The 17,029-nt window shown below is 35.6% G+C and overlaps 1 protein-coding gene across 4 annotated transcripts in view; it reads right to left on the reverse strand.

The window, feature by feature from the left end:
- The window catches only part of LOC121878148 (dynein heavy chain, cytoplasmic-like), a 62,059-nt gene that overhangs the window by 19,696 nt on the left and 25,334 nt on the right, over positions 1-17,029 (reverse strand). For 2 of the 4 annotated variants that reach the window (XM_042384166.1, XM_042384164.1), the window contains 15 exons: positions 16,841-16,970; positions 16,482-16,716; positions 15,639-15,825; positions 15,074-15,220; positions 14,831-14,896; positions 10,714-10,746; positions 7,121-7,356; positions 6,801-6,978; positions 5,757-5,963; positions 4,586-4,809; positions 3,840-4,465; positions 3,534-3,732; positions 2,633-2,776; positions 1,410-1,545; positions 93-218 (listed from right to left, as the gene is read on the reverse strand). In XM_042384166.1, coding sequence (XP_042240100.1) covers positions 93-218; positions 1,410-1,545; positions 2,633-2,776; positions 3,534-3,732; positions 3,840-4,465; positions 4,586-4,809; positions 5,757-5,963; positions 6,801-6,978; positions 7,121-7,356; positions 10,714-10,746; positions 14,831-14,896; positions 15,074-15,220; positions 15,639-15,825; positions 16,482-16,716; positions 16,841-16,970 — 2,874 coding nt within the window. The remainder of the gene's footprint in view (positions 1-92; positions 219-1,409; positions 1,546-2,632; positions 2,777-3,533; positions 3,733-3,839; positions 4,466-4,585; positions 4,810-5,756; positions 5,964-6,800; positions 6,979-7,120; positions 7,357-10,713; positions 10,747-14,830; positions 14,897-15,073; positions 15,221-15,638; positions 15,826-16,481; positions 16,717-16,840; positions 16,971-17,029) is intronic. The other 2 variants (XM_042384167.1, XM_042384165.1) reach the window with 1 other exon arrangement.

Consider the following 17,029-nt stretch of genomic DNA (forward strand, 5'->3'; position numbering starts at 1 on the left):
GACTGTAAAACTATGTTTCCAAAAACCAAACAAGCCTTTTATATGTTTCTGTCACAAGGTAAGAACAGTATGAGGGTAGTCCTGTACTGTACCTTCAGCCTGGCCTTGACATAGTCCCTGAGTTCCTCCTGATCGACAGGAAGATAATCTTTGGATAACCAGTTGGAGTATAGGATGGGGCGGTGCATTGCTCTGTCACGATCAATGTTCGGGAAATGCTGAAAGAAAAAACTTGAATGATTCTCAATTCCTGATTACGATCACTAGTTAACACCATTAACAAATGGGGTACAATTACAACAACAATAACCCACAATCTTTAGATCTGGTTTCATCAAATGATTCTTTCAATATAAATACAATGAACCAGGAAATTTATACAAGGTGACTTTCCAGGAGAAAAAAAAATATATAAAGTATTCGTGTATAAGATACCCTGCTATACATATGAAAAAGTGGGGTAAGCTTACTTCATTTTCTCAGAATTAAGTTACAGCATTCACAATACTATAATAGTTTAGTTTCTTACATGTTTTTCAGGCCTTTTCTCCCAATATTGGATGGTGGTTCAAGTCAATATCAAAGACACTCACTATTCACTGTTACCCATTCACTTTTTCTAATGTAGACATCCAAATCCACTACCTGCCATGTTACTATATCATCCATGTATTGTACTTTACTACTGTACTGTACCACATGAATGGAACTATCTTCCTCTTTTCAAGTATGTCCTTTACTCCTCCTTTCCATCTCTTCCTTGGTCGTCCCCTCTTCCTCCCACCAATCACTTCTGAGGTACAGTATATGATTTTTTTTTTCAATCTTTCACTACCCACTCTCTATGTACCCATATCACCTCAGTACACCCAGGTTAGCTCTGTCTAATTTCTGTATTTTTTACTCACTACATACTACTCTAACATATTTCTAAATATGCTAATTTGCTTTTTTCTCTTACATTTAGAGACCATGCTTCACACCCATAAAATAAAGTCATCTCAAAAATCCTCTTCCACATCCCTGCTTTGTCTCATTTGACAAGATTATTTCTTTCCACACATTCCTTAATGCACTTATTACTTTTTTCTTATGCTACTCTGTGACCCAATTCATTAGTCCTTGTCACAAGCTGACAAAACCACTCCCAAATAACTGAAACACTACACTACAACCATTCAATCTCCAATCCAATAAACATTAAATTTTCTGTTTCCCCTTTTCAATCTATTTCATCACTTTAATGTACTTTCTTCACAATTCACTGCCTGCCTTATCTTTCTTCTAGTATTTTGAATTGGCCACTAGAGTTGTATCATCTGCAATCAGTAACTGACTTCTCCCTACATACAGTATTTAAAAAAAAATCTCAGTTTATTTCTATTTTCAAAAATATTCCTTTTTAATACCTTTAGTGCAATGGCATCAACATTCTCATTGGTCCATTTGCGTTCTTCATCTGTGACCAAACGGTCATGGAAGAGGCGCAGTGCTTCATGAGCCCACAGTCTCACTAGACCCTCAACATCCAGTGTCTCAAGTGGTCTGTTGATAATACCAAATGGGGGAAAATAAGTTTGTTAATGTTTTCACTGATATCAGTCAAATGCTAGATCTCAAGAAACCTCATCAATGTTTACATAACCTCCTTCATGGTCATACTGTACATGCAAAGTCTTACACAACAAGAGCTTGTTAGAAGTTCAGGAGATTGGTTCACCATAAATCCTGCCAACCAGAAAGTTAAAGAAAAAACAGGAAAGAATGATTTGAAGCGACAATATTTCTTTGCCAAAAAAATTACAAGATCCAATCAGTGTTAAATACACTCACTACTGTAGTTAACTATATTTAAGACATCTGTAGATAGTTTGAAGACATTTTGAAATGAAATACGTACACCGAATCCTCGCTTTATGCGCATTCACTGTATGCAGAAAAGATTCCCCTATTATGTGTTCTGCAGAAGATATTATTTACTAGTTATATATTATATTATATTATACTATATCTTTATTTTTAAGCCACATTAGGGTATTTTAAAAATTTCCACAACTCTTATAGCATTATTGTTTACTTTTAGTAGTTGTGGAACATATCCTAATTTTCCCCATAAGATTAAGTATTCACTATATGCAGATTTCCATTATGCTGTGTTGTTGCAGAACGCAACCATAGCAAAAAGCGAGGGTCAGGTGTATTAAAATATAACTTTTGCAAATGGTAAGAGAAATTATTGCGTGTGGGGTACACTAATAAGCTGGATACAATGAGAGTGTAACTAACGGGTAGAATTATCAGTGGAAGGAAGGACGGACAATCCCATCACCTAAAATCAATGAGAGCCTTTGTATATACTTCCTATGATCAAAATTATTTAGCAAAAACATTTTGTCATGAAGAATATACAACAACCCCAAGCAAGAAAGTCATAAAACACACCAAAACTTATAATCATTCTACATATTAAGTCTACCAAAAATTACTGTGCAGAAATGAAATTTGCTCAGGACAAATAAAAACCATCACTAATATTATCCACCACACTCATTCATTGTGATAAAAGACCTTGATTTACAAAATGAAACAAAGGAAGTGAAAATTTAAATTATCACCGAAAGCCAATACGTACCTTATTGCCTCACAAATTCCTCGAACCCAACGAGTCATCTCTCGTGGAGAGTAAACATAGTGAGGTTGCATATCTTGAGTAAACCGCTCTTGGGATTGCAGGTAAAACTCTACCATAGCATTTGTCAGTGGATCTGCATATGACCTGAAAAGCAAAAGAAAACAATAATAATAAATAATATTGAGGTCATGGGAAAAATGAAAGAATATGCATGAATGTCCCATCATCATTCAGTCATTCTCACTATCTGTTGTAATAATTGTCCTATATGGTGTTCCCTTCCACATCCCCAAAACTTCCATCAGGACAATGACACTTTATACAACTCAGCAACACCCATCAGCAGCAGTTCTCTCCTTATAAACTACTGTACTGCACTTGACAATATTACTGTTTCTGCCATAATCTTGATCTCACTGATTTTGTTCAAAATCTCAATATCTGTACTCCTGAACATGCTGATTAAAGATAAGTTGTCCACAATTTGATATCTGAATAATTACTTGTCCAAAATGACATCTCAAAATTTTTAATTACTTTTCTAATGATAATTACTTGCTGCCCATGGGTTTTCTTCATTTAGTCAAATAAATGCTTTAATATTATAACCGTGTGTTTACCAAAACCCAAATGAAGTATAAGTATTCATTTATCACCCAAAGGCAAGTGTAATGACTTTAGGAATACTGTATCTCCATATATACAGTATAATGGTGTAATGACTTTTTAACACATTCAATTAGTGCTCTTCTCCAGGAATGTATTCTGAATGCTAAGCAGGGTAATACTGTAATCATTAATGATGAGGATAAAAAATAAATTTTATTCTAAAGAATAAGAACAATAACTAATAATTACCATATTATTCTCTAGTATCATGGCCACATTTCTATATATTTACCTGAGGGATGGAATGATTCGCAGCATAGCCCTGTTGAAAGTGCCATAGATCTGTTTCAGAGAAGTCTCTCCAGGATAGTCCACATACACAACAGGAACATGACGTAAGAAGCGGTAAGACAAGGGCTTTCGACCAGGGTCAGTTGGAGGATTGCAAGCACCAACAAACTGGATACGTTCTAGTTTCACCCATGCTTGGTCTTGAAAAAAATTTAACAGCCTTTTAAAACAATTTCATGGATTTATACATAGTGTATCATATAGTAATGGTACTTTACTTAAGGTATTAAAAGAAATTTTATCTCACCTGACACTCGATAAAATCCACCATGTTCCACCATCTGTCGGAGGAAGCTAATGACTCGCTGGGTGCCATACTTGTCCATGTCTGGCAAGTTAATCTCATCACAGAACACAACGAGCCACTTGCCCAACTGAACTGGTGATAAAATTATACCATTTGGTGTTTTACGGTATTCACAGTAGTGGTCAAATGTCTTGAGCAGCAGTTCTGGGGAAGTTGCACTGGAGAAGTTGAGGCCAACAACTTCCAAGTCGGGCAATGCTCTCAGGGCAGAGAAAAGGGTCATAGTTTTACCTGACCCAGGAGGACCACAGAGAACTAATGGCTTATGTTCAGCAAGCCACGTGTAAAGAAGGGCTTCGTGGCGCACTGTGTCAACTGTGGGCACCACTACATCTGGTGCAGCTACCTTGTGTGTTTCTACTTCCATGCTGGGAACTTTAGTGGACCACAACATCCATTCTCCACTAATGGCTACCTCATAGTCAATAATAGGTGTGTTGGTGTTGGGTGGTAGAGGTATAGTGGTACAGTCACGAATAAAGTCACCCATATCACTACGTGCCTTTAATTTGCCATCTCCAGCAAAGCTCCAGAGAAGTGAATGTATCAAACACTTTGGAATATACCTAAAAAAGAAAGAAAAAAGGACAACATAAAAACAAGGACCAACATATAATGTAGTTTCTATTATAAGAAATCAAATGCACACACAATTATTCTGAAATATATGACCCACATTGCCATACCTTTCAAGTTGATCTGCCTGCATAGGAAAGTCTGGATGGGTATTATTGTACTGCACGACATTCCTGACGGCTTGATTCAAAAGAGCAAAAAGTGAAGAGAGGGCACGCATACGAGTGAAGTCCATGATGTGCTCCAAGTTGTTGTTGGCATACTCTAGACATTTTACAACCAAACCATCAGGTGTTAAGTGTGGTGATAGGATAGCAGTCACATCCCGCTGAACCTGTTATACAATACGGTTACCATAAAAATTGTGTACTAAACCATGGTTGGATTCATATTATCTTCTGTCTGATATTCTAATAAGTTAATAAATAAAAAAGAACAGAATTTTTTAGGATACTTCTCTTTTATTCACTATTCTATAAGTGAACTAAGTCTCCAAGCTACAGTACTTCCTTTGTCCTCTGTTACCTTAATCCTCTCTCCCTAATTAATCATTTTCATCTTCCACACTCAGGCTGCAGACCATCTCCCTCTGCCCATCACACCTACTACACTGCCCCTGTACACCCTCTTACTATCTTCTCCAGCACCTTTCTTATTATGTCCACATAATTTCAGATAACCTCTCTACCCACTCTACCTTTTCACAATTTACACCCTCATCTTCTCAGCCATTCCAAATACTGTACTGTACTCTAAATACATCATTATCATTCTTAACACCATCCCCAATTACTTATTGACCTTGGCTCCATAGATTATTTCATTCATCCCAACTTTTAATCTTAATTTGCTAATATATGTGAATAATTTCCTGTTTTTGCTATAGATACATGGACTATGGGACCCCCTACCACCAATACATCATCCCTGTTCCTCACCCATCTCATACTCATTTTCTTCACTCTCAATTGCAACCGTTATCGACTTTCCCAAATACGTATATTATATTCAGTAGACAGATTTCTCCACAGTTTTTGCAAACTTCTTTGCTAGTTTTTGCTTATATACTGTACAAAGGTTCTACACTAGCATAAACTTTGGCCACCCATCTGATATATCCCTGATTTCTGTCCCATTATACATAATTTTGATAAGCTAATTAATTTTTCCTCTTCATTTTTTTAAATCTTTGCCCTAGTGAATTTTACACTCATATTATCACACACTAGATGACCGATACTGTACTAAAAATTGATGTACAGTAACCGGCTGTCACTTTACCTGTAGTGTTGGGGTAATATCATCATCTTTCTTCTTTTCAGTTTTCTTTATAAAGGCGGCATCTTCTTCTGTCTCCTCTACAGGAATGTTGGAAAGGCGAAGCATGAAGTTTTCAAAGATCATCTCCACTGACAGCACATCCTCAGAGAACCACACCATGCCACAACGAGACACAGTCGCTAGTGTTGCGTACTTGAGATCTTGTACCTGAAAATATTTTCTAAATAGCTTATCATGCTCCTATATTCGCTACTTATAATCACAGTCACTTGTTCACCCAGAAGCCTGTCAATACTAGTTCCCTTTTCTATTAGTGATGTCTAAATTATTCCTAAGTTAACTATCTCCAAGCCTACAATAATAAATAATCCATTTCTGAAACTATCGAAACTAGAATATATTTTGTAAATATACTATGATAAAGAGCAGAAAGGAGTACAGTATGTCTACTGGTGCATACATTTTAAATGCAAACTATGGACACATGGTGGTCATGCTAATTTATGGCAATGACAATTATTTGTCTCTTTAAAGATGTCAATTTACATGGCACAATAAAATGCAAATAACAGATTACTTAACTCACTCAAAATCTTTTTAAAAGAGAGCGAGTCCTATTTATATTGCATTTTCTAAGAATGTATCCCTGATGTCAGTGACTTACTGTAGTGGCCTGGATGGACCTTTTCTACCACAGATCACGGATCATTTATCCTAAAAACCTTGGGATGGATTGCATTTCAGTTGTCATATTTAAGTGTTTGGATGCCATGGACTACTTACATTACAATAACCTAACAAATTTCACTAATATCAATACCAATCCTTCTCATTTCACAATTCAATCTCTATATAAATGCTATCTATCGTTCACCTTCCTAACATTATATACTCGTACACTTATATAAATCTTTGTACACCTATTTATCCCATACTTCTTGAGTCCATACATCTTAATATACTTCCTAGTGCCTTGTATACAACAAACAAAGGCTACTTGAGAATGGCAATGCTTTTCATTTTTTGATCAGACAAAATTCTCACCTCAAACATGATGCGGACATTTGGTGGAATTGACAATCGTTCTCCATTAGGTAGTGTGAGTAGTTTGTTGTCATCCAGTACAGAGTTCAGGTTCTCTACCCACTCTGGGTCAACATCCCCATCGAAGATTATCCACTGCCGCTTGTTGATCTCTCCACGTACATTGTCAATAATTTTCCTGTAATAATATGAAATGCATAATAAATGACAAAAAATTTTTGTATTTGATAAAAAAAGAAAGTACGGTAGCTACAGACACATTTATGTATCTCGTATATCAACTTACTAAAACAATGATACTGCAACACTGAATAACTCACCTTAGAATATGGGTAAAGAGACCATCTGTCCATTCTCGAGTGTTGGGATCAAGGACACCATACAGAGCTTCTTTGCTCATTGCCTTAGGGTCTATAACATGAGCCACACCTTCTGTTCCCTCAAAGCGTTCAAGGGCTCTGAGAAGGACACGCCAAGCAGTAGACTTTCCTGAGCCACTTGGGCCCACCATCATCAAGCCATGGTTCAAGTTGCTTATCTGGTACAACTGAAGCACCTGCAAATATAATGGATAACATTAACATTATTATCATATGTAACACAATTTGAAGTTAAGAGATTCAAAAAATTTCAAACTTTATTAATGTTAAGCTATGCATGATCCATGACTGATAGGAAACCTTATTTTTGTAGTTCATCTTGAAACATTTAGCAAAATATTTCTGAAGGTGATTACAATGTAAATACTAGATTACTCCAAAAATCTTTTCAAATACAAAATGCATATGAACAAACAACTGCACAATCAGTGTATAAATTTGTGAGACAGCAACATTTACATGATCAATACAGGATACAGAGTTGGTGTTGCCAGAAGAAGAAAAAGCATTCTTAAGACAGGGCAAATGCTACAGTCAGGCAGTGAATACTTAAGAACAGGAAAACTGGATTTTATTAAAAAAGGGAAACGATAAAACCTAAGCAAAAATTTCAGACTATATTCATTTAAAAGTCTTTAAAATAAACATTGTTTACATAAAGATTTAAATTACAATGACTAAACTAGCTTTTTTCTAATAGTTATTTAAACAGACTTTTATAAAACCTCATATATACTTATAAGTTACATCAACAGCCAGTCCTCCTACATGAAACAGACTACGTACACTCATTACATCTTGGTAGCCTGTTTACTTTATTTTCACTTACTTTGTATACAGTAAACCTGTACTAAATTCACTACTAACAAATTTCATGAAGGAAAAGCTGAATATAGACTGAAATATGCCATTAGAATACCATAAATCCCATCTTACGGCCAAGCCCAAAACTAAGCAATTCATATACAGTACACTGTAACACTACATGTTAAAATTCGAAGTAAACCTTCACATTAACAGCTGGTACAGCCTTCCTGTTACAACCAAATCATCAAAGGAATTTCAGGACCAAGAGTGACTAAATAAGATAGAAAGAAACAAGCTGTGATGTCACATTAGCAATTGGACATCTTGTTTGCAGCCTGATTGACCATGTTACAATTTTAAACATCAATCAATTCAGTTCCAGCCAATTTCCATATTACTTTCTGGGAGGAAGCGTATCCAAGTTGCTTAATAATATGCCTGGCCATTATATGGTATTTCAGGATCAATCCTTCATTAATGGTATAATGCCTTCCACTATACAACTAGTGTATCTGAGGCCTCCCAGAAGATGGAAGGAGGTGGCACAAACAAGCTCTAAGTACCAGTGTCATGCTCCTCATGAAAGATGTCAACATTGCTAAACACACAAGATGACACAAAGAAATAACCAGCTTCCCCTTCCTAAACAGTTCATCAAATTAGTTACCACACATTATAGCCAAAGACTTGTTCCTTCCACTTCATAGAATCGACAAGTTTCTCAGGTCACTCCCAGTTAATCCTCTCGGGAAAAATCTTTCCTTTCCAAATCCCTCAAAACTACCGAGTAGGGAATCCTTCAAGAGATAAACACAAAACATTCTTACCCAAGTGCCTCCCCCTTACTAAAGGGAACACTAAAATCTCTTTTGAGTCTGAAAAAGCTCGAGTTCATTAACAACACTGCCTCACAGTGAAAATCACTTTATGGCATCAGTGGACCTTGAATAGCTATACCTCTAGTAAAGAGAGAGCCCTAGCTTGTCCAACTGTTCAGAAAGTTTTCAGAATAGATTAACTAATTTACAAAAAGCGAATTGAAAAAATCAAGCACCTTAACACTTCTTTGAGTATACACTACAGGTATACTCAAGCCATGAAAAATTTAATGGATATAAAATGAATGGCATCCTCAGACAACTTCAATAGGTCTGCCTGTCTTCTAGGATAGTACCAGCTAAATGCTGGGACCTTGCCTACAAAGGCTGGGGACCTATAGACCCATACAATTTTCCACAAAATGTGGAACCACCTCCCTTGACGGTGGATGAGAATTCCAAAAGTCAACATAGAGAAGAGTCTGTTTATCTCTGAATCAAAACCATTATCACAATGAAAATTCTTGCACTTCTACCTGAGACCACTTCAAGAAATTCTTATACCTCTGGGCCATGGCCCCAAAAATGTTGAAAAAAAAAAAATTATATTATACAAGACGAGTTATTCACGATGAAATCTGCACAATGCTAGGACGAGGCAATATCAAACATGTATGCTAGTGTAAGGGTACCGGTATGTGGGTACCCACACATTAATCTAACTTCAATTAAATCATTGTCAAAACAAACACAATATTAACACGAAAACAACTACATTGTAATACTAGCGAGTGAATTCCACCTATAGCTCTTCAAGTGAAACAAGGTGCCCTTGGCTCCATCAAGAAGACTTAATGAAGCAGGAAGGCATTTGCTCAGTTTAACTAAATGGACTGACACCTTAACTTTCAAATGTTGCGGTAAATTCGTACACACTTGTGTGTTGTGATTCATTGCCATCTAAAGTAGCAACTTTGCTTCTAGATAACCTTCTGGGGGATTTGGTTTTAAGAAGAAGGCTTAATAAGTCACTGAATTAGTCCCAGCTTCTAATGCTGAGGGTTACCAAGGGTTTCAATCACTAGAGTTAATGGGTAAATGAATGTCTCTCTTAGTAAAGGGCAGTAAGCCATAAAACCTTTCAATACAACCATCAAAATAATATGCTTAGCTATAATGCCATCTATCTAGATACATCCATAGTAGAAAATAAAAACAAACAATATTACTACTGTAGTGCTTAAAATTATGGTTAAAAATACTATTCCATGAAAGACCAAAAAACATTTTCCTAACGAATCTGCATTTATGTCCCAATTTGATGTTTGATGTCCAAATGTTTGTCGAACTCCAGTACATTCCATGTTGTGCAAGTGAAAATCCAGAAAAAAATTGCCAAGACCTTACTTTACGACTGGCCATTTACTGTGCAGGTGTTAACACTTAAAAATAATACTTCACTGTAAAAATATAAGGGATATTGACCTAACACTGCTTATAAGGCTCTTCCATGTACATTACTTTATATAGTTTGCAAATAAAAGGAAAGTACAGAAATGTTTAAATTACAAGGCAGCAGCAGTGAGTGTGGAGCTAATGCTTGGCAGCCATTGCTGGCATAAAGTTCAAATTTGTCTGAAAACCTCTCATAAAACTATGAAGTTCAAAAGAAACCAGAGGTAAATTTAATAATGCAAGAGGAAATACTTTATATATTTTTTTAGTTCAATTAAAGGAAAGATATTTTTTTATGTCTTGCTGCAAATACAAGCAAGACCTCCACCAAGCCAAGATAGTGCACCAAGCAGGGAACATGAGTCAGGATGGGCATAGGTGAGAGCAGGCATTCTAGGGCCAGACCACCCCCACCCCCCCCGAGGACCAGACCTTGGCCAGCGTTGCCCTTACCTTCTCACACCAGCCCTCCCCAGGGTAACTCCCCTTTGGCAGACATGGGGGTAAAGTCATATGTAAATCAAATGGTATGCACCAAAAAAAAAAATCATCATACACTGTCATGTCATGAATAGTAGTTTGATGGAGTTGACTACAAAATGATTGTCATTTTACAGTCACTCACAAAACACTTCCTCCTCATGAGATCAATGTTCAGTGATGACTTTCATAAAAATGCCTTTTAAAGGGTTGGTGCACCCATAACACTGACAATTTAATAATGGGAGCCAGATATTATGAACTGAATTAAATACACAAACTTGAAGTTAAAGATTGACACTTTCGTTTACTAACTAAATATGAAAAATTATTCAAAGAAAGTGACTACAATTACCCATCTCACTAACAACATTTACAAAGATAGTACTGTACAGTAGTAATGACAAATTTCATCCTGAAACACTATAATCAAGATTTAAATAAAATCAGTGAAAATCATTGCACTTAACTTTCATTAAATTTTTTTACTGTACCTATGTCAGTTTTATTATCATACAAGATTTTCTCAGTAGAACTAAATGTTATAGTAATAAAAAAAAAATGCCCTAGGGGTCATTGCAAGTCCCCATTCTTTAAATTTAAATGACAAAATTTGTAGTTCTTTATGTACAATTATACAGTAATACCCTAATATCATTCTCACTTGTTTGCTACAAGACTCATGTGTATCCTAACCCAGTGACTGAAGCAGCAGTGCCACTATCTGACCCAGCATCCAAACTCCACCCTGAAAACTTTTCCAAATACAGTACAGTATATAACTCTTTTTTCTACAAGTTTATGGGCAGTTTTATTGTAGTCACCTTCTTATGGAATATATACATTTTACAGCTGAGAGTTCTAATACAGTACTCTAGTAGTCATCAGGATGTCAAAGTCAATAAACAAAACTATACATAACACAATCTTGTAAAATGCACTTTGCATAAATAATCTTTTATAAGGATCTATCAATTAATATTTACAACTACTTTCAAATTAATGAAGACAAGAAAAAAAGACAACTACACTGTACAGTACTTTATATTCCTCTATTTCTAAGTGGATTTATATTCCTCTATTTTGAAGGAGTTTTATAAATTCTACACTTTCTATGTAAAAACAATATATTTATGTGGGAATTTTTATGAAAATTTTTTACATGCAGATTATTAGTTTAATAGTACAGTACTAAATTTTCAAATCCCAAAAGTCAAGTGGAAAGTACGGTATATGAATTCAAATTATTTGCTCTTCAGTACTGTATTTATATAAAATATTTTATACAATACTTCTTGATTTAGAAATGCAAAAAACTACCAATTTTGAATGATAGATAATATAATATATTGCCTTAGTGCAGCAATACTTCAAAATTTCACCCTAGTTTGGCAATCAAATACATACAACCCTCAATTGAAAAAGCCAAGCAAGTGATACTTGCTCCACCACAACCAAGTTATGAACTGCCTACCTCATTACAATCAAATTGCTTGTTACCCATCCCATCCTAGACAGGTTGTGGTGCATTAACAACATAGTATACATACAACAATACCACAGTAGGATCCTATATACACTAAAGTTATATATGAATTTCATTCATATATACAGTACAGTATAGTAAATCACAGGTTCCCTGTTTTTTACAAAATAGATGCATTCCTGAAAAGCTTAACCAACTGCTTCAGGTATGACCAATGGGCTACATAAAAAGTTAGTGAGGCAGGCAGATACTCCTACACTTGACAGGTTAAAGAAACACATCTATGGGCCAAATTCAAGTTAATTGGGACACTTAAAATAAACAAAGTGCCATAATGAAGATACGAGAGGTGAAGTAACAAAGTTCTAATGTATTCACAATAAATTCCCCGAGTTCACGCAAAAATGTTCATAAGTACAGTACAGTAGAAACTAAACAGCAAACTTTGAGGAAAAGTATAAATTTCATGTAGACATCAAAATCTCTGTATTAATTTCACTTTCTCTTAAACCTGAAAGCTTTCCTTACTCGTGTTAATGCTGCCCCATCTCACATTCAAATGGGTAAAAATCTTAGTGGGAGACATAACTGTCAAGATATTCCATTTCCTTTTTAGTGCACAAATCAAATGGGAAGTTATGCTTGGAAAATCAGTTACCAGTAAGCATCATAAGAAATAATTCAGGGACTGCAAACTGTACAGTGGCTAACCACCATGTGAGATCTTCAAAACCTCTGGGAATGACCTAAACAGCATTATTATATACTGTACTCTACTGAAAACAGTGGATGTTCACTTATGAACTTTGGGTATACTCAACCATGGTTTTGAGCATCCATATTTTATATTTACTACACCATTTCACCAACCACACCATCCAGTTAATTTATCGACAGGTTTGCACAGCCACAGCAGGAGACTCCTAACCCAGCTTAGTAGGAATGTTCACTGAATCAGGACTATCTTGCTCGCTAGTCATGATTGTTTTTCAAACGATGGAATAACGTAATTTTAAGTGAGAATAAGACGTGTACAGTGAAGCAAGGGAAAAGTGTTGTAAGGCAAGGAAAAAGAGTGTTGTAAAGTAAAAAAAAAAAAAAGTTGTCTAATGAAGTAATGGAAAGTCAAGTGCATAAAATTAAATTGCATTGCTTAGTGATACAACAAATGAACTAAATATATTTTTTTTTTATTTAAGGTGGTTTGAGTGAGTTGCATATATAATGATCAAATATTAATATGCTAAGTGATGTGACAAGTTGGGTGAAACAAGTGTCTTCAAGTGTACTGTACCATATAAGAAGTGCAATTTGGTTGTCACAAATGATGGGACAGGGCTTGCACAAATTAGTCTGGTGTTGAGAGGATTTGCTGTACAGGTATATCCTATTGAAATGCACAAATAAAATAAATTATGATTCGATATACTGTATATAATTATGTCCCACTCCAGCAAAAGGCGAGTGAGATAACTCGATTTAATCTCTGAAAGTTTTTGGTAACTACTTATCTATTTGTCTTTGCGCACTTTTCAAAACAGGAATGGTGTAATGTATCTAGACCTACAAGAGAACATAAATCTTGATGTTTACTCAGATAATAGCATGTTCAAATTACTGTAGTAAGAAAAGCTTTCAGGCAACTAACGGAGAATTCCTATCTGAAACTAATGTTACTAAAGTTGACTCTTGAACTCTACTTCTAGAAGCAAGCAAGGAGGTATTCTGAAAATTCCTGTGCAGTAATTTTAATGAATTAGGAATTTTTTTTCACCAAGTACTCAGTTTCAAAATTTCTGTTAACAAGTGAGCTCTATAAACACTTTCCTATTAACTCATCCCAAAAGCACGAGTTCAAAATATTTCTTCCTCTCTTGTTTTTGTATGGTTTACGCACAAACGTTCATGATAATCACACATTTCCATATCTTAAGAAAACTTGTGAGTGAAGCCATATTATTAAACAACAACTTATCAAAAATATTAACAAGTTAATCAAGTGCTAACTAAGAAATTCACTTATGTTGATTTTATGCAAATATCAGTACTTATGATATCTTCAGTTTCTAAGTACAGTAATTATCAACAATTAGTGACAGCCTTTTTAATTACCATGTATTGTTTATTTCAGCTTATATGTACAGTATTTCATCAAGTTATCAAAAATATTGGGTCAAGTTCAATTAAACTGTTCACAACACAGTTATAATTATTAAATTCTAGTCTACAAATAGACTAAAGCATGGTCACAGCACAAGGTTAAACAGCACTGCCGGGAGCTCTCTGATTGCAGTTCTAATTACATTAGTGGAATTACAAATATTGCTAACTAAAAGAAAAAATTTAGTCACAAACATCTGGAATTCAATGGCTGTTCAGTGCACAACTCATGAAAGTGTGTGCTTGAAATTATTAAGTACTGTACATCTCACAGATATACGTGCTGTACATTTCCTAATGTGTTACTCTTTTTCTCCTCAAATTTTCTAAGAAAATATTAGTACAGTAGATGATTAATACAATACAGCATTTGCAAATTCTGAACACTTAATAAATCCACAGGTTAGGTGGCAATACTTTAATAAGGACATGAATGTTACATACCTTCTCCATCCAATGAGCTCCTTGTTCTTCTCCCTCTCCACACACCAGGAACTGCTCTGCACACACCTAATATTAAGAATAAATAGTTTTTATAAGATCCTCAAAACTCCATTTACTGAATTGATAACTAAATCAGAATTTGAATGTTGTAATTAATTAACAAAAGGAAATTTTAGGAAATGAAAGTACTTCTACAAGTTGTTCATAAACTGACAATTGAAAACGTAGTTGGACTAAACTTACCTTTCTGATCTCTTCTTTCAGTCCCGTCATTTGGGCACGTGTGTACTCGATGCCTGGGAATACATCAGAGAGCAGAGAGAAGAGCAGAGGAATGTCCTCTGCTACAAGTTTGGGCACCATGGTTTCACATACACTCTGTATCAGAATCTGCGGGGAAAATGCTAGTCATAGGCCATCCTTTAGACAGTTGTCATTGTGGAATTTGCATAAAATTAAATGGGGACTTTTCTCAAGTGAAGCTAACATCAGATCCATATACAGCACCTTAGATACTTATATGCTTTTCCTGGGACAATTTTGTTTAGACAGTACTGTACATGGATAACAAGAGATTTCCTAATTTTCTAAACACATGGGTCCATTTTACAATAGCACAGTTTGTCTTGATAGAAAACCTAATGCATAGCATAAAATGGATAATACAGTTGGCCAAAAGTATTTGTGCATCTGTGTTTCATTAACCAATGAGGGATTACAGTACGTATTGTATTATGTGCAAATAAAATTATTTGTATATCATGCATGCAAGAACACACACACAATGCATAAGTGGAGCATAACTCGCCTCTTGCTCAGGAAGATTCTCAGCAATGGTTCCTTCATCTATGATGGCATCTTCTCTACTCCTTAGATCTTCCTTGATGCGCTGGATGCGATCACGTTTGACATTGCCGGCAGACACTAGGACTGACTTCAAGGCTCGTAAACCAAAGTCATAATGAGACTGATTGGATAACTGCTCATCACAAAGTCTGGAAGTTTAAAGAAAACCAATATAATTTTCTTAAAAATGTTATCTGTACTGTACTGGGGGTGAATCATCCTACATCTGGGCACTACTTTCGCCAGATGTGGCTGGCATGCAACCACCAGAATGTATTCTCCTACAACCCATTCACTTGTTCAACTACTACAGTCAGCAGCAATTATGGAACACTAAATTTTCTTTACATTAATTAATAATTGTAGGGAGTGAAATTACTGGGAGTGTCAATACCATTCACCCATCTCTGCACTCGACTAATTTGTTCCCACTGACCGACAATGTGAACTAATATCCAGAATCATTTAAGAATACTGTATCCCAAAAGGTCCAAAGGTTCCTTTCTAAACACCTAACTCACAATTAGAGAGAATCCTTCATGCTATGCCTCCACCTTGCTGTTGGTTTTAATCTATTATCTACTTCCACTCAATCTTGCTGTGCATACTCTTTAGTTATTCACTTTGTATCTAAATTTTATATACAGGCAGAGATAATGACATTCTCAAACAACCTGATAAATCAATCCTCTAGTCCCTAGGTACGGAACTAGCAAAGTAGTCAATAATGTGAAATCAGTTTGAAATTACACCATCTGGGGGTGTATTAAGTGTCTGGGGATATGCCTATAAACACATTACTCACTTGAAGAAGGGAACAATTTTGCTGGCAAGCTTTTCAGCTGATCTGAAGCCTTGACTGAAGAGCATGACCTCAGCAATAAGCTGTCTGTCAGGTGTGGTCATAGCAAGGGAACGGAATAGCTTCTTGAGGTTATCTGGAAGATTAGACCGGCCAGCGTAACCAGGATTCATGGTGATGAAGATGGCCATATCTGTTGAAACCTTCACCTGCTTGCCCACCAATTCTACAGTGAAGACTGTTGGAAGAACAAGCAATTATATAAAGAAATTAAGAAAACTGATGATCATTTAATCAAATACGTAGATACCAATTTTCTTACGTGCTGTCAAATACCACATGAAAACAACAATGTAACTAACCTTGAGTACCAGTCTTTTCTCCAGCTTTCTCTTTCAGTGCTTCCTGTATAGTCTGTACTTGCTGAGACACAGCTGACAACATCCTCTCTTCCAGACGGTTGAACTCATCAAAGCATCCCCACGCCCCAACCTGACCAAACAAACAAAAAATAAAGCACCCTTACCAAATGTGAAATATCAAACTATTGT

Source organism: Homarus americanus, unplaced genomic scaffold (genome assembly GCF_018991925.1).
Source record: "Homarus americanus isolate GMGI-L3 unplaced genomic scaffold, GMGI_Hamer_2.0 scaffold45562, whole genome shotgun sequence".
Classification (NCBI taxonomy): domain Eukaryota; kingdom Metazoa; phylum Arthropoda; class Malacostraca; order Decapoda; family Nephropidae; genus Homarus; species Homarus americanus.